Source organism: Toxorhynchites rutilus, chromosome 2 (assembly GCF_029784135.1).
Source record: "Toxorhynchites rutilus septentrionalis strain SRP chromosome 2, ASM2978413v1, whole genome shotgun sequence".
Classification (NCBI taxonomy): domain Eukaryota; kingdom Metazoa; phylum Arthropoda; class Insecta; order Diptera; family Culicidae; genus Toxorhynchites; species Toxorhynchites rutilus.
Window position 1 is genome coordinate 159,798,751 of NC_073745.1, and position 25,230 is coordinate 159,823,980.

General features: G+C 40.4%; 2 protein-coding genes across 2 annotated transcripts in view; one reads left to right on the top strand and one right to left on the bottom strand.

Moving 5' to 3' along the window:
* The window catches only part of LOC129769405 (spidroin-2-like), a 241,402-nt gene that overhangs the window by 61,087 nt on the left and 155,085 nt on the right, over positions 1-25,230 (top strand). The window lies entirely within an intron of this gene.
* Positions 1-25,230, bottom strand: part of LOC129769404 (uncharacterized) — a 252,079-nt gene that overhangs the window by 8,351 nt on the left and 218,498 nt on the right. The window contains exons 5-10 of the mRNA XM_055771667.1: positions 11,036-11,162; positions 10,477-10,575; positions 9,921-10,058; positions 3,310-3,641; positions 2,720-3,055; positions 2,062-2,346 (exon numbers count right to left, since the gene is read on the bottom strand). Of these exons, the coding sequence (XP_055627642.1) occupies positions 2,062-2,346; positions 2,720-3,055; positions 3,310-3,641; positions 9,921-10,058; positions 10,477-10,575; positions 11,036-11,162 (1,317 nt within the window). The remainder of the gene's footprint in view (positions 1-2,061; positions 2,347-2,719; positions 3,056-3,309; positions 3,642-9,920; positions 10,059-10,476; positions 10,576-11,035; positions 11,163-25,230) is intronic.

The following is a 25,230-nucleotide window of genomic DNA, read 5'->3' on the forward strand; positions in this document are numbered from 1 at the left end:
AATGTTCGAACAGTGAAATGCAGAATTCGAGATGGTCTCCATCCAATTTTTCTGGTCTGGGATCTGGCCAAGACACCTGGTATCGATCCCAGAACACTGTTACTTATTGTAACATTATCCCAAAATACTTATTTTTATGTTTTAAGTATGTTTTTTTTTCGATGAAACACACACTGGACCAAATCAACCCACAGCCATGTCCAAAAATCATTTCTTTTATTTTATGATATATTTGATAATTTGAAGCCTAATATAATGATTCAACATTATTGATTGAGAGAAAACATGTTCGCTATACAATGTGACATTTTTTATTTAGACCGTATTGGTTTAGAAATATTAGGCGATTTGCTTAGGGGGTCCAAACTCCCCCCCTTTCCCCTATATGTAGTATTCGGGAAAGGATAATTTATAGGAGTTGGCGATGCACGCTAAATATAGGGGAACCGCGGGTAAGACGGACAGTGGGGGTGTAATGAACAGGTGGTTGATTTGTATAGTTGCATTATGAATTTCAAATTTCTGTTGATGAGAACCCCTTCTACATGCTATTCTATAATATTTAAACCATCATATAAAAATGGTTGCCATTGACTTAAGTCAGAGACTTGGTCGTCTCTGGTCAGAGACGACCAAGTCGCAAAATTAAAAATTTCGAGTTATTGATTACATTCGGTTAAGCATTATGTAAGCTACATACCAAATTTATCAGATCTGGAAAATCACGACAACAGGAATAATGGATCGAAATTGTTATGACTGATCAACGAAAATCCCTCATAGTATGCAGTCAGAGCGGACCATGTACCATTTACAATGGCGAAAAGGCTCTATATCATGTGCAGACAGAGTGGACCATATGACAATCATTTGTATATTGAACATAAACAATATCCAAGCGCCGAATTCAAACCAACAGTACATTTTCTTGAAGCTAAAGGTACCTTGTCGAAATGTGCTTGAACCCGTTTGTGGAAGATGTGACATTCTGAGTATATTAAAAAATAAACTTGGCTGAACGGATCAGTGAAAAATGCTGGTCTTCAGTGTGGATGATCGCAAAATGTACTATTTCAGAGCGCGATTTAGACTGTAGCGATGACACTTAATTCAAATTTGACGATTCTATTGACGAATACTGTCTGAGATGATCAAAAATGGGAAGTTTATGCTTAATATGTTTGCCGTGCAACCACATTTTTGCCAGCAGTAGATGGCAGAGAATATTATGCTGAACGCAAACAAATGTTTATGCAGTTCCAAACTCACAATCCTTCTCGCTCTAATTTTCATAGAATAGAATGGCACACATTGACTCACAAATGTTAATTGATTGAGAAATATTTCAAAATTGTTCAGTCATAGTGAACCAACTCTTAAAAAATGCTTCATTTGGTTTCGTCAGAATGGACCATGTACGTATGGGCTATCATATGTCAAAGTATTGCCAGAAAGTAGCTAAAATTTCTGAGAACAATACTGAACGAAAAAATAAATGCTTTGAAAATTGCAGATAATTAAACTTTATGTTGAGAAAACTCGATATCATAAAAATGTCACATGGTCCGGTCTGACTTAACTCCGACCATATGATAGTAAAAATTGTTTAACAGTTTAGAAAATATTTGATATGGTTTTGGGCAGCAGCCAATTTGTTTTGCCCGAATTTATTGTATAACAAAAAAGGAATGAATTAATTTGTAAGGTTTTGATTGAATGATATTTTTTTCCCTTGTCTTTCTATGTATGTTGTCAGCGATTTAGAATATAAATCAGACTTTATACTTTTCAAAAGCATATTTCTACCCAAAGGAGATAGTAATGAGTAACAAACAAATGGTCAACCAAAACAAAGTCCTGAAAAAGAATAGAATAATCATCGATATGCAAACACATTGAAGTATCATTGAAGTGTAGAAAAGATTTGCCGCAACAATTATTTCAGAGCACGCCAAATGGTTGGATTAAAAGCAAATTGAATGCTCGTTTCCAACTGCTTTGCATTTTAGGTAGCATTTACCTTTACCCATGGCATGTCGTATGCAAAGAGGCGATACTTACCGATGGTGGTTAACGTGATGAAACAGAAATAGGCAGAATCAAGGAAGGACCATTCCTCCCACTTGGAGAACATGAAAGCGCCCGCAATAATGTAGCTAACAACCAAAAAGACGCACAGCCAAATGGGCACTGGCCGGACAATTGAGGAAGGCGGCAGCTCCCCGCTTCGAACGTCCCAATCGTCGTCGTAAAGCGAACCATCGTCGATGACGTTCTGCAGATGACGTGCCTGTCGGTGGACCGCAAATCCCATCGGTGACATTATACGTGGCGATGGCGATGGCACTTTTGGTCGTATTTTACCAGGCGACAAGTTGTGATGCGAATGTACAGTTGCAATTAAGAGAAAGAGAGCAGAGAAAAACAATTTTCAACGATTTAAATTATTCCTCAGAGGCGGGAAAATATGCGGGAGAGAGCGCGGAAATTTTGCGAGGAGAGTTTTTAATTAAAAAGGCATAATCAGCGCTAAATTATTGCTAAAGAACTTAATTTTCTTGGCGAGGAATCAATTTGGTACGCTAAATTACTTAGAAAAATATTGCTGTCGGGATGCCGCACGACACATGCACATGGCACGCGAAGCTATCCAAAATTATACAGCCTTGGTTTATAATTCGCGATTAACGAGACTCGCAAAACACGAATAGTAACTCACCAGGCCGGAGTTCACGACGTCTCCCGGTTGGCGGAGGTTTACGCACATTTTGCAATTCCATCTCGTTGTCCTCGTTGTAATATGGCAATCGATCTGGCATAAGACGATCGCCGTATCGGGATTGCCGGGGCATTGATTGACTCCTAGGATTTGTCGGAGAATGACTATCAGCACGCCCCGTCCTCATGCCTGCTTGACTTTCACGTTCCTCCATGTCGTCCAGCGCGTATTTATTGCACAGAATTGGCGTCTTTCCAGGCACACCTTCCTCATCGAAGTCCACCATTTGGGGATCACGGCGAAACATACGCCGATCTAGGGACTGAGCTCGCGCTGCTGCCATGGGAAAGAAAAATATTATGTTTAAAATGCGCAGTGAAATCACACACCATAAATCGATTCGTATTATTTCCAATTAAAATGACATATTCCAACATGTCATGTTATCACTCAATGATGTCATAATTTAATCCAAAAATATGCGCTCAAATCTGTACAAAAGCGGGTGCCAATTAAACCCTCTCATAAACATATCAATCACAGAATGGCTGCGCGATCTGTCGCACCCAATGGAAATTAAAATCAATTACCTGGAGTTTTCGCCATATTCGTCCGGTATCCTGCCGGATAGCCATCATTGGAATTCCGAGAGTGTTGTGACCCTCTTGGTGGCGGTGGTCTCAATTCCCGTCCCATTGATCCAGAGCGTACCTGTCGTTTCATTTGCTGCGGTGTGGCATTAAATTCTTCATCACCATAGCCGTTGTTTCGCTCTTGGTAGACACGTTCACGTTCAATTTGCATTCTATCCTGGAAGCGGTCCCTCCCGGCCGAACTGTGCCCACTGTATCGAGGAGGTGGCTCATTTACGTGGCGTTGCATGCCTCTATCCCCCGGTGAATAATATCCAGGATCATTGTATCTGGAAAAGACGATTGTGAATTGAACTTAGATGTTTTATCTTGAAAATAACTAATGGAAATGGGAATAATTGAAGTTTTTTTCCTTCTATCCATTCGTTTGTCATTATGTTTATTACTCACAAACATTTTGAAACAATTACCGAATAAACTATATTTAGTTTGTAGGATATACAATATTAATGCTGCTGTTATCATACAATTATGTTTCTTTTGCTTTACACGGTTGCTCGTTATCTCAAAAAGGCGGGGTGGTCCTAAACCGACATACGTTTTTGAGATTTTTGTTATATTTAGGAGGCAAAACTTGATGTAAAGCGAAAAAACATACAACCGAACATTTTTTCCGTCGTTCAACGTGACGTTTCTGAGTTCATGCAACTAAAAGAACAACACGACCACGCGCAACCGAAAAGGCAAACTGTCCCATCGAAAAGTAGGGAATCAAAAGGAAATCGAACGATGAACGGCATGAATTTGAGTTATTTTCTCAAGGGAAACATTTTTATGCGGTCCCTACCTACCGCACAAAAAAAATGATTTTTTTAAATTGTGTACCGAACACGATTTTTTGAAGCTACTGGTGAAGTTATTCACGATTCCTTCATGCGATGTTTTTTGTGCGGTCCCTATCCCCCGCAAAAAAAAGGTTTACCAGCAATATAATGTTTTCTTCAGACGCAATTTTCGTATATGATTTTCCCCACCTGCGACAAAATGTGGTTTTCGTGTGAAATACAAATTCGATATAGAAAAATTATTTTCTCATTCATAATATTCATTTTAAAGTATGTTCTTTCCTCCTGAAGATCCATTATAGTCATTGTCACTTTCCAAACTCGAGATATGAAGCTCAATGTCTCAACGCGAATTTAGTCTCTCGCTCCGAAAACAAATATCTTCGCTCCGTCTCCACTGCCGGTCCGCACTGAGAAGCCGCTTTGTCTGATATTATAAATACATCATGTATTTGTCGGCCCGTGCCGCTACGTGCTGGATAATATAAAACGGCCTCAATTCTCAATCTACACATTTGTGGGTTGATTAGCCACAATCGAGCGCTTCTGCATGTTGCCCGGAACTCTCAGCTTGGTAAGCGCCTCACTAACGAATTGGTCATAGAGCCAATTTTTCTCCTACATTTAACGACTTAAATTTAATTCAAATAAATGCTTTGATGTAGGACAACGTCTTACATTTCTGAAGCGGGGTGTAAGTTCAATGTTTCGGAAACGAGAGTGTGACGCTTGTAGTGCAAGATTTTGAACTTTAATACCTCTTTGCCAGTTGAACGGAGTGATATGATAATCAATTCATTCGAAAGACAAAATGTCCGAGTGTTATATAACTGTTAATTATTGACCCGTAAACTTTGTTCAATAGCTTAAAAGCTGCTTTGAAAACAGGCTTTTGAAATCACACAAATCGTATATTCACGAACGCCGGCTCGGAAATCCACTTGATGTTTATCACTCGTTCTGACAAGACGATAGTTTTTCTCTCTCGTGTTCGCGTTAAAAGTTTTGTTTTATTCTGTTCGTTCGTTTTGCAGTTTGCTACAAACCAAACTAACCCAGAAATAGAAAAACCTGGTGCAATCCAGGGACAATCCAGGGACAATCCAAGCGTCGCGGCGGTTCCGCAGATGTCGACTTATCGTCAAACAAAAAGCTGCTGAGTAATAACCCGTATTCGCTCCTCCCGGAAGAACAGAAAATACGAACTCTGCACCACATCGTCGTTGTATGGAAACGCTATAAACCAGTACACCGCGATGTCACACAAGCACTATCACTGTTTTGTGTACCAATTGTGATAAAAATTAAAAGACCCCGGATTGTGCCGAGACCGAAATCAAGATCAAGTGTCTCAACTGCGCAGGGGAACACTCAAACACAAGCTGATCCTGGCCGAAGCGCGAACAGTTCATCAAATTCCGGAATAATGCAGCTCAGCGTATTAAAACGAAACCGATGCGAAATTACATCGCATTTATTTATTTATTTATTTATTTATTATTACTACCGTCTTCAATCACTCGCACAGACTGAACTATATTAACTATATCATTATTTGATTATATTATTATTTGACGAAAACAACTGCCCAGGGCTATTGGCATCAAACAGACCCATTCCGAATTTATTACCTCTCCCGCTTCCACAACAGCGTAGAATCGAAATCGATAGGACCGATCACAGCCATTCCACGCCTGGATTCCGGGCATTTGCAGAGGTCGCTGCTGCTACCCCAGAAGAAACACTATATTCAATGGAACAAATGGCGATATTCCTCGATTTACTCGACAAACAGACTCGCGTATGTAAGACAAGTAACGAACAAGTTACAGTTATGCTGCGATTATACTGCCATTACCGTAGCCTTCTCTCTCAGACTGCTCAACTTCAACGCCGCTTCAATGGCAAATAAACAACTAGAATTTATTGAATTTCTACGAAACCATGAAATCGACGTTGCCTTCATCACAGAAACGTACCTCAAGCCAAACCATAATTTCTGCCGCCATGGCCATCTGCCGAGGTCTCCAGTTCAAATTGCTTTCTGACTTCCGTTTGAGCATCATCGAAGCAGTTGACATCGAATACTAACCTCTTCCAAAGGTCCGATCATCATAATTGATGCTTACTGTCCAGGGCAATGTAAAGACATTTATAGCAGTTCGACTCAACTGAAAAACGACATCCAAAAACTGACCCGCTGGGAAGGTATTTTATTAGCTGGGGATCTCAATGCACGCCACTCAATCTGGGGGAACGTTAGAAACAACAGGAATGGAGTCGTTTCAGTCAATGACGCTCAAGCCGGACATTATGTTGTACTCCCTCCTTCCTCACCAACGTTTTACTCACCAGCCGGTGTCGGCTCAACTCTGGATATCAATTTAACAAACGTCGCTGAGATGCTTAGATACTCACAGAGATCTCATCGGACCATCTTCCGGTGATCTTCGAAATGAACGCAATCATCAATCGGTACGAGCAGCAACTGAGGCGAAACTATCATCGCGCCAACTGGCCGCTACTACAACAATGCATCGAGGATCGGGTTGATGAGCACCCAATGTTTGAATCGACCGACGACATCGAATGTACATTGGAAAGTTTAACCAACACCGTTCAAGAAGCGGTGAGCCTTCAACCTTCTAGCAACGCAGGTTTCACGTAAATTTTTGCCGCTTGATGTTGAAACCATAAGAATAATTCAGTTTAGGAATAGTGTTAGAAGGAAATTCCAAAAAACGAAAAAAAAATCTAGGAAGGTCCTATTTAAAAAATTTAATAAAATCATTTCAGCACGTGTTCAAAAGATCAGAAACAGGGAATTTAAAAAAAAAACATTAAGACACTGTCCAACTATTCCAAGCCCTTCTGACGACTAACAAAAGTTCTAAAAACAAAGCCGAAACCTATTCCACATTTGAGGCATGATGACCGTGATGACCTTACATCTGTTGAAAAAATGAATTCAATCTCAAGCCATTTTATGGCTTCAATGGTCAAAATATTGTAGGCCCGATGGAAGCAGAAGTAACGTATGTGAAGAATCGTGTCGCAACTTAATGCACCTCCGATTGAAATGCCTGGAAACAAGTAAATCACATGCGTGGAGTTGAAGAATATCATCCGCTTCTCTCGTAACTTGAAGGCTAGAAATTTTTGGGCCCAAATCTCAAACCCTGCTGGTGAAAATATTCAACCGTTGTCTCGAGTTTAGTTACTTCCCCACAGCGTGGAAGTAGTCCAAGGTGGTATCAATTCCATAACCAGGGAGGAACCCAACCATCCCGTCTAGCTACCGACCAACAAGCTCTCGCTGCTCTCGTCATTGAATAAGCTGTACCAGGCATTTATACCAGGCTCCTCGACCACTCCGAGTCCAACAACATCTTCCTAAACGTTCAATTCGGATTCAGACGTGGCCATTCGACAGTCCACCAACTTCAACGTGTAGCAAATATTGTAAGGCGATACAAAACGATTACAAAGACAACAGTGATGGCCCCTTGGATATAGAGAAAGGCATGAGTTAACCGTGCGATGCATGTTTTCCGTACTATGCATAGATGGTTATCTTGTTTCAGTACGCTAAGCCACTAAGCCACATGCGACGGGTCAATGACACTGTTCATAAGAAACATAATTGAATAATTTTGGAAATTAATAAACCACTATGGATTTGACTGACAAACCACGGTACAAAATTAAAAAAAAAAGAGATAGATGACTATTTTCAAACATGGAATATTGCTCCGTGTACAAATCAAAAATCCACGATTGAAGATAACTCAAGAATATTTTTAAATGATACATGGAAAACTCTGAAGACGCTTATGAAACTTTTATAAAACTGATATACAAGATATATCTCAAGATAACATAACAAATTTAGTTTTCGCCAACTATACGGAGTATCAGCTCATCTAGGCTCACTCCGAGTTTCACCAAGTTCTAAAACAGGGAAGTGTATGATTTCTCGGCAACAATTGCAAATTGGTTTATCGTGCTTCAACTACTCCACACAACATGGATCAAAACCTAATAGAAAACTTTCCAAAGCTGCTTCACTAATTCATGATAATTATCATCCCTTCACACTACGCACAGTCTGCTGCCACAAAGTACAAAAGCTTTCCAATCTTTGGTAACTTTCAAGCCATGGACGGGGCAAACAATATAAAGTTACATAAATGGTTCTTTCGGGAATTTCATTTACACTGTTTCTCGCTCGGTTTTGTGTGAAGCAAACGATTTAGGATTGGAGAAGAGAAGGGTGTAAGAGTAATTCACCGCCCGACTACCAAAAATAACACGATTTCAACAATGTTCAGCATCCGTTCAGTGGGAAGTGGAAAAACATCCTTGACATCCAAAAACAATCTACGGGACTGTACAAAAAAAAAGATTCAAAAAGATTCACAGCTCCGATCAAATGGCCAGCGATGTTTTTCTTCCTGTAAATCGAACGGTCGCAGGGAAAAAAATAGAGATGACACGAATGGACCAATTTGCGAACAACCTTCCGAGAATAACAACTGTTGTTGTAGCCGAATACTGGTGGAACCGGTACAAATTGGCTTTCGTTTGACCCAGCATTGATTTGTTGAACTTAACCAAAAAAATATGGGCGTTTTTTTTGTCAGCAGTGAAAGGTTTGGAGGATTCTAAAAACATTCACGTGTTGAAGCATATAACCGATATTGTGCGGAAACGGAATGCGAATTCATACATCAAAGGGAACTATCGATAAATTCAACGATCCGTGTTCCGATTGCTGTGGCCATGTTCTTGTTAATTCGAACATCGGAACAACACACAATGCTTGTAATAATTTGCCGCAGAGGAGGTATAAACTGATTCAACTGCATCATGTCGTCATCATGCGAGTCGTACCGAATAGCCCGAACATGTTAGCAGCTATTATTGTTAGCTATATAATGTATTCTCCATCGGTTGCGTCTGGCGAGCTTTCGCAGACATTGTGCGATAATAGACTCGTTGAAGGCCACGCGAAACGCTACATTCAAATTAATCTTCTCCGGCTGCAACATAATCCCTCTGTCCTTCGAATCGTCGTTGTTTCGCTGAATTAATGACATTGTCGGTTGTTCGCGGGTAATATGCAAAATAATTGTATGTCCACGAGAACATGTCGAATTAGGTGCACTCGACAGAACACAGTATAAGGACACAAAAAGGAGTCTACCGAGAGTGAGAGAGAGTGTACACTGTCGATTTATTGAACGCTTTGGAAAATTTATGCCATTTAATATGATCATGATTAGAATTGCGGAAAGACATTAATTCATAATTTCAAATTGAACCTTCATTTAAAATCGAATTTGTATAGCGATGAACTGGAAGGAGCGCCGAAAAATAATGGTGAACATACCGAGCAAATATGTAACAGGAAATAAAGCAGATGAGGAGCTCATCGCACAAATGTTTCAAAATTGCTTAAACAGTTTAATTATCGCCACAATACCAGTCTTGAATAGCAATCAGTGAGTAAAATAGCTAACGGAGTTTCGTGCATTCGAGAGCAACTGAAGATGGTGGAGTCAATCATTCTGCCCTTGTAAGAACAATACACAAGCTGAGCCCATGTCGCAAATAGTTTTCTTAGTGTCAATGATGCATTCCTAAGCGAACATTCTCAATAAACAAATTGCTGAAAAAAAAATCGATAAAACCAGGGGATACAAATGTACTGCGTAAATTGTAATAATTTGCCCATCTGCTATGTATCATCAATCATTTTACCTGCAATCAGTGTCGGAGTATGCGTGACCCATACCGTGATCATAATAGGGATCGAAACCAGAATCGGCCGACCGCTGTGAATTTCTCACTGAGCGCCGAATACTAGTGCCTGCCGGTTGCGACCGCATCGAGCTTCGTCTGGAACAAGAAAAAAAAATTAAAAAAAGTCTGTCTGTTGGAACAATAATCACTCTTTGTTTAAGTTCCTCTCCAAGGATGCGTTCAGTAAGACCATTCTTCGGCGGAAACTGCCTTTGTTATTTCCATGAGATCAATGAAGCTTTTAATGCTTGGCTTTTTTTCGGCTCTCGTTATCTGCTGAACTCGATGCAAGCTTTCCTTTTCAGACGCAGTCATGTGAATGGGATTCTTTTGGAAGCAGGTGAACGGGGAAGTAAAAACATTCGGAAAGCTATCTCTCGTTTGCTCCGGCACCCGAGCAATTTCAAAGCCAGAGCCACAGGGAAGCATGATTTCAATTTTAAAACGCTCTGAACGGAAGCCAAGGTGGAACGATCTTATGTAAATCTTCATTTCTTAATACATTATAACTCACCCTTGTCTGATTGTACCCCGGCTGGTTCTACTGCGTCTGGAATTGGAGCGCTTTGGTTCACGAGTGCAAACGTAGCAGCAAACCCGCCAATATAGGAACCTGAAAACGATAAAAAAAAAGTGTAGATATTGAGCCCAAAATCAGGAAGCATTAAGACCAAAAGAGAAATAACAAGATTCTGCCGAAACGACCCCCGACATGACTACGGTATAGACATTATCATAAGCTTTTTATCTGGAGATGACGCTCAAAATTTTTCTTACTTTTTGCCTTCAGTCCTTGATTTGCTGAGTCAAGTGCACAACGACAATCTGCAGCACACTCCCGTTTTGCAGGACAACGATAAGTCTAAATGGAAATCGATTCCATTTTTTTGATAGTTTATTTATCTGAGGATGCTGGAGTATGAAAGAATGCCAGAGTCATACCGGTTGTATTTTTTAGTTTGATTACAAGAATCATTTTCGCTTCGGTTTGTAACTAATGATACGATACGAACTATTGGTATGTGGTGAATTGTCTGGGAGATTTTTATTAATGAAAAATGTTCATTACCCACCGAAACGAGCTCGCCATGATGTCGCCTATATTAGATAAGCAGAGCAGCATCAGCGGAATTCCCAGAATCGCGTAAAATATCGTCGATATTTTGCCCATGTGTGTTTTTGGTGCAATGTGTCCATAGCCTGTTGGAAATAGAAAAAGAAAACATATAGTGAAAACATACCACATTTCATCATTTTTCAACGTTTAAGATATATTCGAAAATATTGTGAGTGCGTCTTCAAAATTCAATCAGTCTAAAATTGATCTGTTTTTATTCACGTTCAGTTCACGTGAACAAAATGTTCTATTAACTGTTACATCTATAGTAATTTTCCTCCTTGTTATTCCTGTTTTGTTTAATTCTTATATTGAATGTGATCCCTTTGGAACATTCAACCCTTGTGAGCCGTGTGATATTTTTGATTGTTTCAACAAATCTGAACTAGAACTAAACTTTACTAGGTCAACTTCGATTGACCTAATATACATTATATTAGATAGGGGAAAAGGAATCCATTATCCGACCGTACAAACTCCTATGGAGGCGTGAAGAGCAAGTGCCGGGAATTTTACCAAAAAATCTCTAATCATTGATATATGTAAATTGAACTCAATACATGTATAAAACTTCCATAACAACTTGTTTTTATCCGATTTATACAAGTTAATTGAGAGTCATTTTATTATGTTGTAATAAAATTATGTTCGTCCTTCATGTCCAAACAGAAGCCAATGGTGGAATTCACTTTGGATGCCCCAGTGCGACAAAAACGTACAAAAACGTCAAAATATGGAAGAAGTCTGTTTTGAGAAATAGTCAAATCACTACTAAAGAAGTCGCTGAGAATATTTTCATGTCGGGTGACTCGTGTCGTGGATTTTTTTAAGACTTTGGGCATGACACGTGTGTCAACAAAGTTTGTTCTGAAATTGCTTAATTTGGACGTCGCATGAGTATCGCCCACAGTTGTTGGAAGACATCAATGATGAGGTAGCATAACTGATGACAGATCACAAATCAGTTTGCACAAATGGAAAATCCGAAACCGTAAAAAGCACGCCAAGTTCGGTCGAGTATGAAGGTTTCGCTCACTGTTTTCTTCGATTACCGTTGTCAGAAGTTTTTTTTCTACTAGATCGAAGGCCAATTGGGTCAATAGTCTAAATTCAGCGAACCACTTGCGCCCAGTTCTTTCTGCTAAGGCATCTTCTCTGTTAACAGCACATATCTTGTTTCGTCACTTTTGTGTCTCCGTTTACAAAAAAAAAAATAGGAAAAAGAAGAATAAACACTACTAAATGTAGTGGAGCGTAATGTGGAGCGAGGAAATATTGCAATTTAAGCATCGCCCGATGGTAACTTATTGGGACGGTAAGAGCGTAAAAGCAGCACATTTGCATTTTACATAATACAGTCTTGTTCCTGCCAGCGAGCGGTCAACATCAGCATCATCAACATGACAGCGGTCAACATCAGCAACATGAGGTGAATTTCCTTGATTGGGCTCTCAAGCAGCCTTTTCCAAGGCCGACGATTAGAGTTTGGCGTTAGTTTTCCAAAATGGCTTTTTAGGGTGTATGCAGTGCCAAACCTTAAAACCTTTATAAAAGAAATACACAATAGTCAACACTGTTTCTAATTTGCTACAGTGTTGAACGGGAGTGTATTTTTTTCAGAATGCTTTCTCAGAATATGCATAAATGAAACGTAGTGAAAAACTTACATTGACGCGTAGAAGCAAATATCAATTCTTCAGCCAGCGAGAATAGCGTTGCATTCAATTCGTTTTGTTTATTGTGGAATTCGTGTTTTAACCTTTAGCGAACGAGCGCATTTTTCTAGGTCGACGGATTTTTAAGAAATTAAGTGCTTTATTTCCAGAGCGAGAAAAAGTGGTCGGAAAGGAATGCTCCAGGCCACGTTGCATGCATAAAAAAGGCATAACCTAACAGAACTCCTGAAATATAGCGGAATACAGCAGGTATGGCGGCATTCGATTTTTGGCGGCATAAGATTCGCTGAATAAAACATGTAAAATGTTTTATTCATAATCTAAATTTAAATTATCGCTTTCAAAATAGGCCCCTTCTGAAGCAATACATTTTTCCAACAAGATTCAGTCATCGAAACACTTTCTATGGCTTTATTCAGAAATTGTCTTCAGTTCTCGTAGCGGTTCCGTTTCTATATCCTCAATGCTATCAAAACGAGTCCCACAAAGCGGTTATTTTGAGTTTCAGAAATAGGAAAAAGTCACACCCATGTCTCGTCGCCAGTAATTATGCGTTGGATGAACGTGGGATCAGAATTTGATCATTTAAGCATGTCTTCAGCCACTTGATTGCGATGAAATTTTAGAAGAAAAATGAGAAAATTCTTCTCATGCTTAAAACATCAACCAAAATATGAGATTGAGGAAAAACAAAAAATTGTAAAATTTGTTGTTATTTGAATGGCTCATAAAGCATCACTTTCAAAATTCTTGATCCTTATTAGCGATACACTCTAGTAATCGATTTTCACTATCTTCTTTTGTGAATAATACCCAAAAATGCCTTGTCTGTCAAAAAATATGCAGTTGTGAACTGAAAAACGAAAGCTCCTGGGACCATAAACTAAAAAATACCTATAGAAGAAACTACTGCGTTTTCTGAAACAGGATGAGGTGGATTTCCTATTCTGGTCCTTCACTACTGCCACTTCTCAAATTCTACGAAACATTGATAAAGCTAAAGTTGTGTTACAGTGGTTTTGAAGGGGAAGAATCAGGCCAATACTCCGAAACTAGGACTAATTGAGGAATACTGTATGAAGAAAAGGCTGCAGAAAATTAGCTGCAAAAGGAATCAAAAACTAATCGAACTCCTCCCATTCTCGGCGAATGGCTTGTTCCATAGTGTGAACACTTTGGTATCTTTTGATACTAATCTAGGCTTTCAAGGCATCCCAAATGCAGTTCATTGGATGAAGCTCTGAATATCGGAAGAGAAGTTCCTGCCATAGGCAGATAAATTTGGCTTTCACGTTTAACCTCTATTCACGCTCGTCTGTGTCCTTTACGCTTGTCAACAATACAGTGAACTATAAGTGAACTATTTGTGTTGGGTTAGGGTCACCAACTCTAATTGAGCACCACGTTTTTAGTATGTGAGGTTTAAGCTGCAAATAATTCATTTATTTAGGTAATTCGAATATCGATAAGTAGACCTAAATCCTTCATTTTTTTTGTATTAAATTCTTCTAGAAATGGTATGACATAAATTCCACAGATTATAGCGCTAATTACAAATAAATTTCTAAAATTTAATATTTTTATGGTTTTTATCTCAATTTCCCTTTTCGTCAATCCGTACTCACGATAATTATCTTTAAGATTTCAATTCTAGTCTTACACAGCATATAGCTTTAGTTAGATTTAAGAACTTATATAATGAATTTTAATTAATCAACAATGCCTATCGATCTACACAATGAACCATTTCTTTCCCACCTCTTTCATCGCATCCTGGCCGCTCCAGCATTACATGACGTTTCTCCGTAGCTACGTCACTTCGTTGACAGCTAACGTTACGTCGTTGCGCGAGGCGTTGCTGCTTTGAGGGGTCTCGTCGTAACATACCTCTGTCCGTAAACCTCGGTGAGAGGCCTTTCATCTTTTTACCTTTCATCTCGACGTCCAATACAGTTAGTTTAACTACTGGTCTGCGTAAGATCACCGACGATTCCCGCACCAACGCTTGTCGCACTCTACCGTCTCGTCCTGGGAACATCCGTTCGATTCTTCCTCGTATCCACTGGTTCTTCGCCACTCCGTTCGCTACCAGAGCCAAGTCACCGGTCTAAGGATTCTTCACGTCCTCGAATCACTTGCATCTCCGCGTTATCATCGGGAGGTAATCATTGAGCCATCTGCACCAGAATTCATCCGTGATGTACCCAGCCAATTTCCAGCTACTTCGTAGTGTGCTACGGTTGTCCATCTCTTCAGTAGGCAGGAATTTTGCCCCAGTAGAATTTCCTAACAAAAATGGTTGGGAGTCAGGGCATCCTGATCCGCCGACTCCAACGGAATGAAAATAAGTGGTCTGGGGTTTATCATTCCTTCTACCTCCAAGATTATCGTCTCGAATATCTCATCATAAGGCTTCCGCAGGCCATTCAAAAATGATCCCATCGCCATCTTCACCGATCGAACTGGTCTCTCCCACGCTCCACCCATGTGTGGAGCAGCTGGGGGATGAACTTACAAGTGGGGCATGTTGTAGTAAACTTCTCGGATAGAGCTTTATTATTCTCTTCCTGAAAGCACTTAGTCAGTTCTTTGCATGTACCATGGAAGCAGATGGCATTATCGGTCCAAAATTCTCCGGGAAGGCTTCTGCGTGCAACAAAACGTTGGACTGCTATAATACACGATTCAATGCTTAGCGAGTGCACAACTTCTATATGTATCGCTCTATTCGTGAGGCATGTGAAGAGAGCCACCCAGCGTTTTACGATGCTCCTGGCAGCCATCACAAGCATCGTACCGAAGTAGTCCAACCCGGTGAATGTAAAGAGTTGAGTGAATGCCGTTAGATGCATCTCTGGAAGCGAAACCATTGCTGGAGATCTTGACATCGACTTGGTTGCCCTGCAGAAAGTACATGCGCGTTCAACTTTATCCAACAGTCGTCTTAGGACAGGTATCTCGAAGCGCTGACGAATTTCAATGAAGATGGTCTCTCGGTTGGCGTGACGGAGACGGTAATGGTGCCAGTCTACAATGAGGAATGTGATAAAATGTTGGTTGGGAAGAATGACCGGAATCTTATCTTCGGTCGGTGTATACGGTGCAGCACAAATTCGATCACGGCTACGCAGAACGCTGTTCTCATCCAGGACCGGACACTTGTTATAGATGGGGCTGGATTTGAAATTCCTCGCTGGTAAGATTTCCGACTTCCAATTTATCCTTCGATCGACACCTGCGAAAATGCTCGTTCTCCCGGCTTGTAGCGGAAGGCTGATCCCTAGAACCAGTGGTTGGCGTACCATTCCTCCACTTGGTGGCAAAATCCGCAATGTTTAGCTTGGATGGCACCTACCACCGCTCTGACTGTTGCGTAGTAGAAATAATCTCTCCTATTCGAACGGCTACGAATTTATTGTAGCGTTGACGGTCGGTGAAGCGTACCCACGCTAGAACGATACTGGCATTGCAGCAGAACCGTCGGCTTACTGCGTACGTGTGCTGCTTTTGAACAGTTTTCATAAATCGAACGCCCAAAACAGCTGCCTTTAGCTCGAGTCGAGGGATGAAGAGCGTCTTCAGCGGTGCTACTTTTATTTTGGCACCGACTAGTTTCACCTGTGTAGTGTATTCGTTTTCCAGGCAAAAGTATACAACGCAAGAATATGCGGATTCGCTTGTTTCCACAAATAGGTGGATTTGTAAGCGAGAGTAGTCCTTCGTTGAGCGGAAGTAACATCGTGGTATGCGGAGTGAGTCCAATTGTTGAAAAAGAGCCACCCATTGTTGCCAACGTTCGTGGAAATCGTGTGGGAATTCTTAGTCCCACTCTATCCCTGTTGCCCACAGTTCCTGAATAAATATTTCTCCGTGAATGAGAAAGAAAGCGATGAGAACTAGCAAATCAAATAAGCTCATGACCATTCTGGCTCCCTCGCGTTTAGTTGGAATGTGGCCTTTTTCCAAAATGTACCGTAGACCCTCTCGCGTACCGGAGGCGTAGATGAACACGTTCTCCTGCGGAATCCGCTTCATCCCTAGTACCGACTCGCATTTCCCATAACGTTCCGAAGTTAGGTTTTCGGGTTATTTCTCGATAATTTCATCTCCTACTCCCTGCAGAACTTCAGGATTGTTGGATAGGAGCGGCGAAGAGTGAAACCTCCTCTGCAGTGTAAAAGTTTCACTTCATTCGCCACCGCAATCCATTCCTCGGTCGTCTCGAAGCTGTCTAAGTAGTCATCAACATAATGATCGTTGGCTACTGCGGCTTTCGGATACTCACTGGCGAACTCATCTGCGTTGATATTTTTGACGTATTGACGCTGACACCGTGGAACAGGACGATCCAAAAGTGGCTACGTCCATGACGAAAACTTGAGGTTGATCTATTGAACGATTCCGGAATGACGCGTTGTGATTGAACATCAGGAGAACTAATTTTGATTTGGTGTAACGTTTCCATGACGTCGCCACTTACAGCCACAGGGTATTGGTGGAACTGACTCAGGCCCATTAAAAGCGGCGCTAGTATATCAGGTCCCTTCAGGAGTCGGGAGTTGAAGGAGATTTCACCCACTTGACACACAGTCAATTAAACATTTAGGATTGAAGTCAAACAAAGTGAAAAAGTTGTGGGTCCGCAATGGTAAAGGAAATTCTTTGGCGAAATCACGTGCTCCAAATCCGTATTGCGATTAATTGACGAAGTTTTCATGTGTTTTCAAGGGCTACGAAACTTACATTCTGGAAGAACAATTTCCAGAACTGGATTTTATACTGCAATAGGCACAAATACAAAATCCAAATACTTTAGGACTTTAGGTCTTGTTTGGTAAGCAATCTGTACTCGTGGCGGGAAAAGTAATTCTTCTATCACCACAGGCACAATCTCTCTATATATAAATGTTCAGTTCGTTTGTGTACGCGTCAAAAACTCAAATACTACAGAATCGATTGAGCTCATAGTTGGACACAATATGCAATTCACTTCAAGGAGTGTTGTTACGACATAAAAATTTGAAAACATTGAAGACAAATTATTTTTTATATGGCCATAATACGTCTCTAAAATTAAGCTTCTAATGAAAATCGACCATTTCGTATTAAATATGAGAGCTATGTGATGGAAACATCTTTTTTCCAAGTGTTTGACAAAATCGTGTTTCTAAATGATTTGAAATTTATCGATTTCCCTCATCTATCTTTATATATATATATATATATATATATATATATATATATATAAATGTTCTGTTAGTTTGTGTACGCGTCAAAAACTCGAAAAGTCATAAAAAATTGAAAAATTCAACCCAACCATGCAACCACAATGTGCCACAGCTAAGCGTGGCAGGGTACAGCTAGTTAACAATAAAATTTACCAAGAAGAATGCCTGAAAAAATAGTGAAACGGGCGCTTTCTGGAAGCAAGAAGTTTATCGGAACATTCCATTCAAACAAATCTGGACCAGAGCTGCCGGAAACGTTACTACAGAGTACGTATAAACTCTTATGGCTGGAGTGAAGCGCAATGTTCGAGATTTTCATACAAATTCAGAATGATATTGTTTTGAATTTGTAAACCATATCCCATACATATTACACAGTTACATCAGAGTTGCCAACTATAATTTTCAAAAATCAGGAAGAATGAAAATAAAGGTCAGGAGAAATCAAGAGCAGCCCATATTGGGTTGTCCGGAAAGTTCATGCCGTTTTTTGGGAGAACAAAAGCATAATTTTTATAGGTAGACATACATTCATTTTGGTTGCCGATTTAGAGGCTCAAGGAGTACACTCACGCATGACAGTTCGCAATATCTTAGCTTCTCGCGACCCTAATTTTATGTTCCCCATATATGTCTTCCTAAGAAGCGCTAATGTTATTATTTAGGTCACATCTCCTACTCCCACTGTCCATTCTCCCTTCCTTTCCTATTGCACAAGCAGAACTTAGTACCCGTTGAGATAAGATCATTACAGGAGCTATTAACATAACAAGGAGGCACTCACTACCAAAGGATACCGTTGCTACATCAACTGGCGATGTAGTTGTTACGACCCACCACAGGCACTGTTCAAGACAAGGATAATACCAACGAGGCAACGAAGGAATAAATTATATTTTTTTTATATAATGCACTGTAGTTTTAGCTAATTAGACTTAAGTTAATAATTATGTAGTTATAATATATTCAAATAGTTTTAAAATGCATTCCTTGATGGTGGCTCTTTATCCATTTGAGCCTAATTAAATCAATAAAGGAAAAAAAAAATACATTCATTTAATTCTATATTCACAGTTTTGTTCCACAATCTTTTGTCATCTTTCATGCAACTTAAAAACTCTATCCTACCAGATCATGTTTGCTTTATCGTAGAAAATTGTTCAAGGTATTTCATAATGTCCATAAAGGGTGTGTCACATCAAATTGCATCACGGAAAAAACGCTGTAGAAATTCGCCCAGTAGACCGATCCTTTTGAAAATTTTAGACAGTAAAATAAAAACTATTAAACAACTTTTGGCATTTTCTTTTTATTCATACTTCGAGCCCAAGCCCGTATGCTCGCACCTTCCTCTTTACCCCGTCCATAAGGTTCTGTACAACGTCAGGTTGTAGTTTTTTTTGAACAGAAATCCATTTTCTCTTGAAGTCCGCCTCCGATTTGATAACTTTTGGGTTCTTCCGGAGGGCCTGCTTCATAATCGCCCAATATTTCTCTATTGGGCGAAGCTCCGGCGCGTTGGGCGGGTTTATTTCCTTTGGCACAAAGGTGACCCCGTGGCTTCGTACCACTCCAACACGTCCTTTGAATAGTGGCACGAAGCGAGATCCGGCCAGAAGATGGTCGGGCCCTCGTGCTGCTTCAATAGTGGTAGTAAGCGCTTCTGTAGGCACTCCTTAAGGTAAACCTGCCCGTTTACCGTGCCGGTCATCACGAAGGGGGCGCTCCGCTTTCCGTAAGAGCAGATCGCTTGCCACACCATGTACTTTTTGGCAAACTTGGATAGTTTCTGCTTGCGAATCTCTTCCGGAACGCTGAATTTGTCCTCTGCGGAGAAGAACAACAGGCCCGGCAGCTGACGAAAGTCCGCTTTGACGTAGGTTTCGTCGTCCATTACCAGGCAATGCGGCTTCGTCAGCATTTCGGTGTACAGCTTCCGGGCTCGCGTCTTCCCCACCATGTTTTGCCCTTCGTCGCGGTTAGGAGCCTTCTGAATCTTGTATGTACGCAGGCCCTCCCGCTGCTTGGTCCGCTGGACGAATGAACTTGACAAATTCAGCTTATTGGCGACATCCCGGACCGAACTTCTCGGATCACGTCTAAACTGCTTAACTACGCGCTTGTGATCTTTTTCACTGACGGAGCATCCATTATTGTCGTTTTTCACCTTCCGGTCGATGGTTAGGTTCTCGAAGTATCGTTTTAGTACTCTGCTGACCGTGGATTGGACAATTCCCAGCATATTACCGATGTCCCGATGTGACAACTCCGGATTCTCGAAATGAGTGCACAGGATTAATTCACGACGCTCTTTTTCGTTCGACCACATTTTTCCAAATTTACGAAAAATTGACAGTGAAGCATGGCCAACGTGATCTATACACTCTTATCTGATTATAAGCGAAAGCTGAAGTTATAATTCCAAAAAATTAAATTTCTACAGCGTTTTTTCCGTGATGCAATTTGATGTGACACACCCTTTAGAATCAAGTGAAAATTGGGTTGGGGAAAAAGAAATGTCGTATTTCTGATCGAAATTTCGGGGGTCTCCGTAGCCACATTGGTTGCGCGTTCGCTTAGTAAGCGATCGATCGTGAGTTCAAAACTCAGGGCCCTCATTGACCATCTTTGTGTTGTTACAGAATAGCTACGTCCACGCAACAATCATCAGCGATGGAGATCGATCCACGGTCGAAATAAGATCGATTCATCCATACAACTGCTCTGCTCTGCCAGACACATCGGGCTACTGTTCTATAAATAACTCAACAATGATCAAACAACTGTCTCCGCTGTCCGGTGGTCCAACTGGATAATGGAAGAACAGAAAGAATACCCTTACGCCTAAATGGCTACTGTGTGAATGTACCATATGTAATGGTATAGAAGGAATACTGGCGAATGGCAACTGTGTAATGTGCTAATTATAGATATGATAACCATGTGACATGTACACGATTAAAAATTCGGCTCTGTTACAGCTAAAATGCTAATGAGCCTTAAATAAATAAATGGGATAAAAAAAAAAAAAAAAAATGATCGAAATTTTACGCTTTATTCAACATACTTAAAATTATCCAATTTAAGTCAAATACGCGCCGTTTTGTTCGCAAACTTGTTGCCATTTAGAAGACAACTTCATCGGTTTTCGTTTACGCGGCACTTATCTCCCGCGTAAAAAGCGACTCTAGCGTATTGTGATTTGTGATATTATGACTACGACAATACATTAAAAATCACTTCGATGGCGACTGTATCGCAATTAATGGAATATTTTTGACATAGGACTACGTCTTTTAATTCTGTACCGGGGTGTAAGTTTAAAGTTCCGAGAACGAGAGCGTGACGTGACTTACAGTGGGTTTAGACTAGTAATATATTCATGTGAAGAAATATGATGAGATTCATAGAAATCGCATCAACCGTTTACACTAGCGTGAATTTTTTTTTTTATCCCAACAGTTTATTTTATTAGGCTCATTTAGCAATTCAGCTGTAACAGAGCCGAATTCATTCGTGTACATTTTTTATCATGAGATAACTTTTGTTGTTGTATATTATACACTGTTACCATTTTGAGGCGTAAGAGTATCGCTATCTATCGATAAACATTTATTTTTATCTATAACACAGTTGCCGTTTAGGCACAAGAGAATTCCTATTCTATCGATGCACAACACATGTCGCCTTTTTTCAGCGTAAGAATATTGCTATTGTTTGAATGTTCACAGTTGGGCTGTTCACAGCGGGACTGTTGATATGAGGCTTCCTCTGTTGCGTTATTAATAGTGCCAATTACCGATGTAGCAGACCGAAAATGTGAGCGGTAAGAGACTGGGATTACCGACACATGATGATTGTTGCATGGACATAGTAGCTAGAATAACACACTAAGATGGTCAGTTGAGTGGACCTAAGTTATGAGCTCATGATCGTTCGCTTAGTAGCGGATACGCAACCAATTAGGCAACGAAGACCCCCTAGCGTGAATTTATGTAATGAATATATTCATGAGTTCCTTCATACAATTTGAAGTTATGATAAATATGTACAACCCGTTTACATATGCATGTATTTATTCTGAATTGTGCATCATTCTACTGATAAACAGCAACGCAAGGCAATTTTGGATCAGTTAATTGATTTCGACTCTCATTAATTCTTTCTGCCCACTCGAATCGGTCAATAAACTAACCATCGATGGCAGAAGCAAATTAATAAAAATTGATTTCAAAATGAACGTTGTTTACATCTGCTGACAGCAAACACATTCAGCAGCCTATGAGAACGAGTGCAAGAGAGAGAGAGAATGAGTCGTCCCTCTCCTTTTCGGTGATTTTATTCACCTGAAGTAGAACTGCGACCAACTTCAGTGATTTCTCACCAGTGAGAAACTCACCGGCGTTTACATATGCTGAATTTATTCTAGTTATATATACCTCGAACAAGTGTATCATATTAATTCTGACCCGTTTCCATCTATTTTCACGTGGATAGATCCATCTGTAGCTATAGATCTCCCTAATGTAAACCCGCCATTAGAGTGTTAGGTTTTGAGCTTGAGCTTGAGCTTGGGTAGACTGTACAATTCGTAGTTGTTCTCCGTGATTGACCTGAACCAACCAAATTGCACAAAGAACACACAGAATGACGCTTGGGACTAGCAAATCATTCTCGTTGTGCAATTTTCGGTGATTCGAGCTTTCAATGATCAATAACGACGCCGGCCACGTCCTTACAGTCACCAGGGGAAGGGTAGGAATGTTAGTATGATATTCGCCGCCCGAAGGCCAGAAGGGTCGCCTCTATAGCGTGGTTCCCTAGCGTTTATCATGGAAGGGATAGTTTGTTAGTGGGAAGGGGTAATAATCAGGATTCACTGTAGTAAGTGATGTGATTATGCTAACGCAAACTAGAGATCACTTGACGAAACGAGAACTTGAAAACCAAATGCATTTCGTAGCCGTGAAGATATAAAAGGGTGACCTGAAAAGGTCTCTGCAAAAGGATCATAACTCTGGTAAGTGAATTAATTTTGTAAGCGTGGACCCAATTACTCGTTGAAACGAAAACTCGAACATCAAATGCATTTCGTAGCAGCTGAACGGTAACCTGAAAAGTCTCCTCTGTTCAACGGAGCAAAAACTCGAAAATCAAATGCATTTGAAGATTGAATATATTGAAGGGTCACCTGATAAGGTCTTATCAGACTCGGATCGGACTTAATACTTGTGCCTAGTCGCACGTCATGCTCTTCCATTGTAATACACGGAAATCACGGAAGTTTTCCGAATTGGGACTCTAGCATCTTGAACCTAGTCTTGCAATTTATATTTGAACCTCGAAAAGGAAAACTTGATACCTGCGATTTGGATTTGTAATAAAAACTAACAATTTCTCAAGTAATCAGTCGAGCAATTATTAAAGAAATCATTGTTCTTGTAGTAAGGGTTAGAATGACATAATTGAAGGAAAAGCAACGTCAATCCTCTATTAAAAAAAAAACCGAAAAGGAGATACATACAAGAAGAACTCACTGACATTCAAGGTGAACTACTAATCCCAAGAAAAAACATGGGTGAGCAAAAGAGACAAATGTAAGTTAATTCAAACTTTTCTCTCGACCTCCGTAACATTCTCATGGTCGAAACGCACACTACATTGAATATTCTTGCATGGAAATCTTATGGCCGCTTGTACATACACATCAAAGTCAACGTCTAGCTAGATTTAAAAGAAAAGAAAATCGATGTTACGTTGACGTCAATGCGCTCTTTACCACGAAGACAATATTAGATATATAAAAACCTCTAAAACTATTGGATCTTCTAAAACTCTAGAATGTCGTTTAGATTGAATGCAACTTCGCGCGAAAATGCGGCTACACAAATCTCACGCAACTGCGAGAAGTAAACAACGACATAGAACCGGCGTGGCTCTACCGTCCGCTCCACCTTGCCGTGACCGAAATCGTCTGCCTCGAACAAACAAAACAGCCTGCCTCCATCCGTCAGCTATCGCACAATCAAAATATGCTCTCCGATCCAATCCTCTCACAAAAACTCGACTGTACGTCAACCGACGAAAAGAATCAAACTACCTTGGTCTTCCGAAGCAAACGAGTCCGTTCTGGGAAGCAAGGCAACCACACCAATACAATCACATGTTTGCTGGTCATCCTCCACGATCGCGCACTCGTAATGCCACACTCTCACACGCAGCCGCACCCGCCATCACCGCAGTCTTCTACTGACTGACACTATCTCTCTCTCGCACACAACACCGAGAGACTTGAAGCGGATTGAATAACCACAAATAACCACAAAACTGATTAACTGAATTTGAACTTTTTTTTTCATTACAACACCATTAACACAACGAAACCAGAAACCATTTTCACGATAACTTCCACCAACAAACTATCCCTAGCAGCGAATAGAGCCGAAACAGGTTGAAACGCGCTAAACAAAGAAGAAAAAAAAATCAGACGCGGAGCAAAGAAAAACTCATCCGCACCCGACGAGTGTTCGGTCGAGACTCCCCGCCATTAGAGTGTTAGGTTTTGAACGTCAATACCTCTTTGCCGATTGAACGGAGTGGTATGATAATCACTTCATTCGAAAAATAAAAAATGTCCAAAGGTTATATGATTGCTACTTATTGATCCAAAAACTTGCTTCAATAGCTTAAAAAATTTGAAAACACACTATTGAAATCACTAAATCAGTATATAAGTCGGTACCCGCTCGAAAATCGATTTAGGCGTCGTGCACAAATTACGTAACGCGAGAAAGGGGGGGAGGGAGGTCGATGTCGCGTTACTTACTATGTATTAGAGATAGGAAATTGCGTTACGTAGGGGGGGAGGCGGTCCAAACTCCGAATTTTTAGCGTTAGGTAATTTGTGCACGACGCCTTAGTCATAATTTCACTGTGAAAGGAGCATATTCTCGCTGCCAATCAATGCAATGCGCTTTCCCTGAATCATTCCCGTTTCTCTTTCGCTACCGATCAGAATGAAGTCTGAACTAGCGAAAAACGATGTTCATTTTTGACTATTTTTAGCGCTACTATATCTTTGCCGACTAAGCGAAATGTGAAATGAGCGGAATGAGAGAAATGAAACTAAATTGTTGAGGTGATCACATGGCTTTGTTTAGTTTTACAAAAAGGAAATGGGAGAATGAACAATATAATTTGTGCTGCATATTTTCAAAAAGGAATCGATTCCTACACCGGAGTTTTTT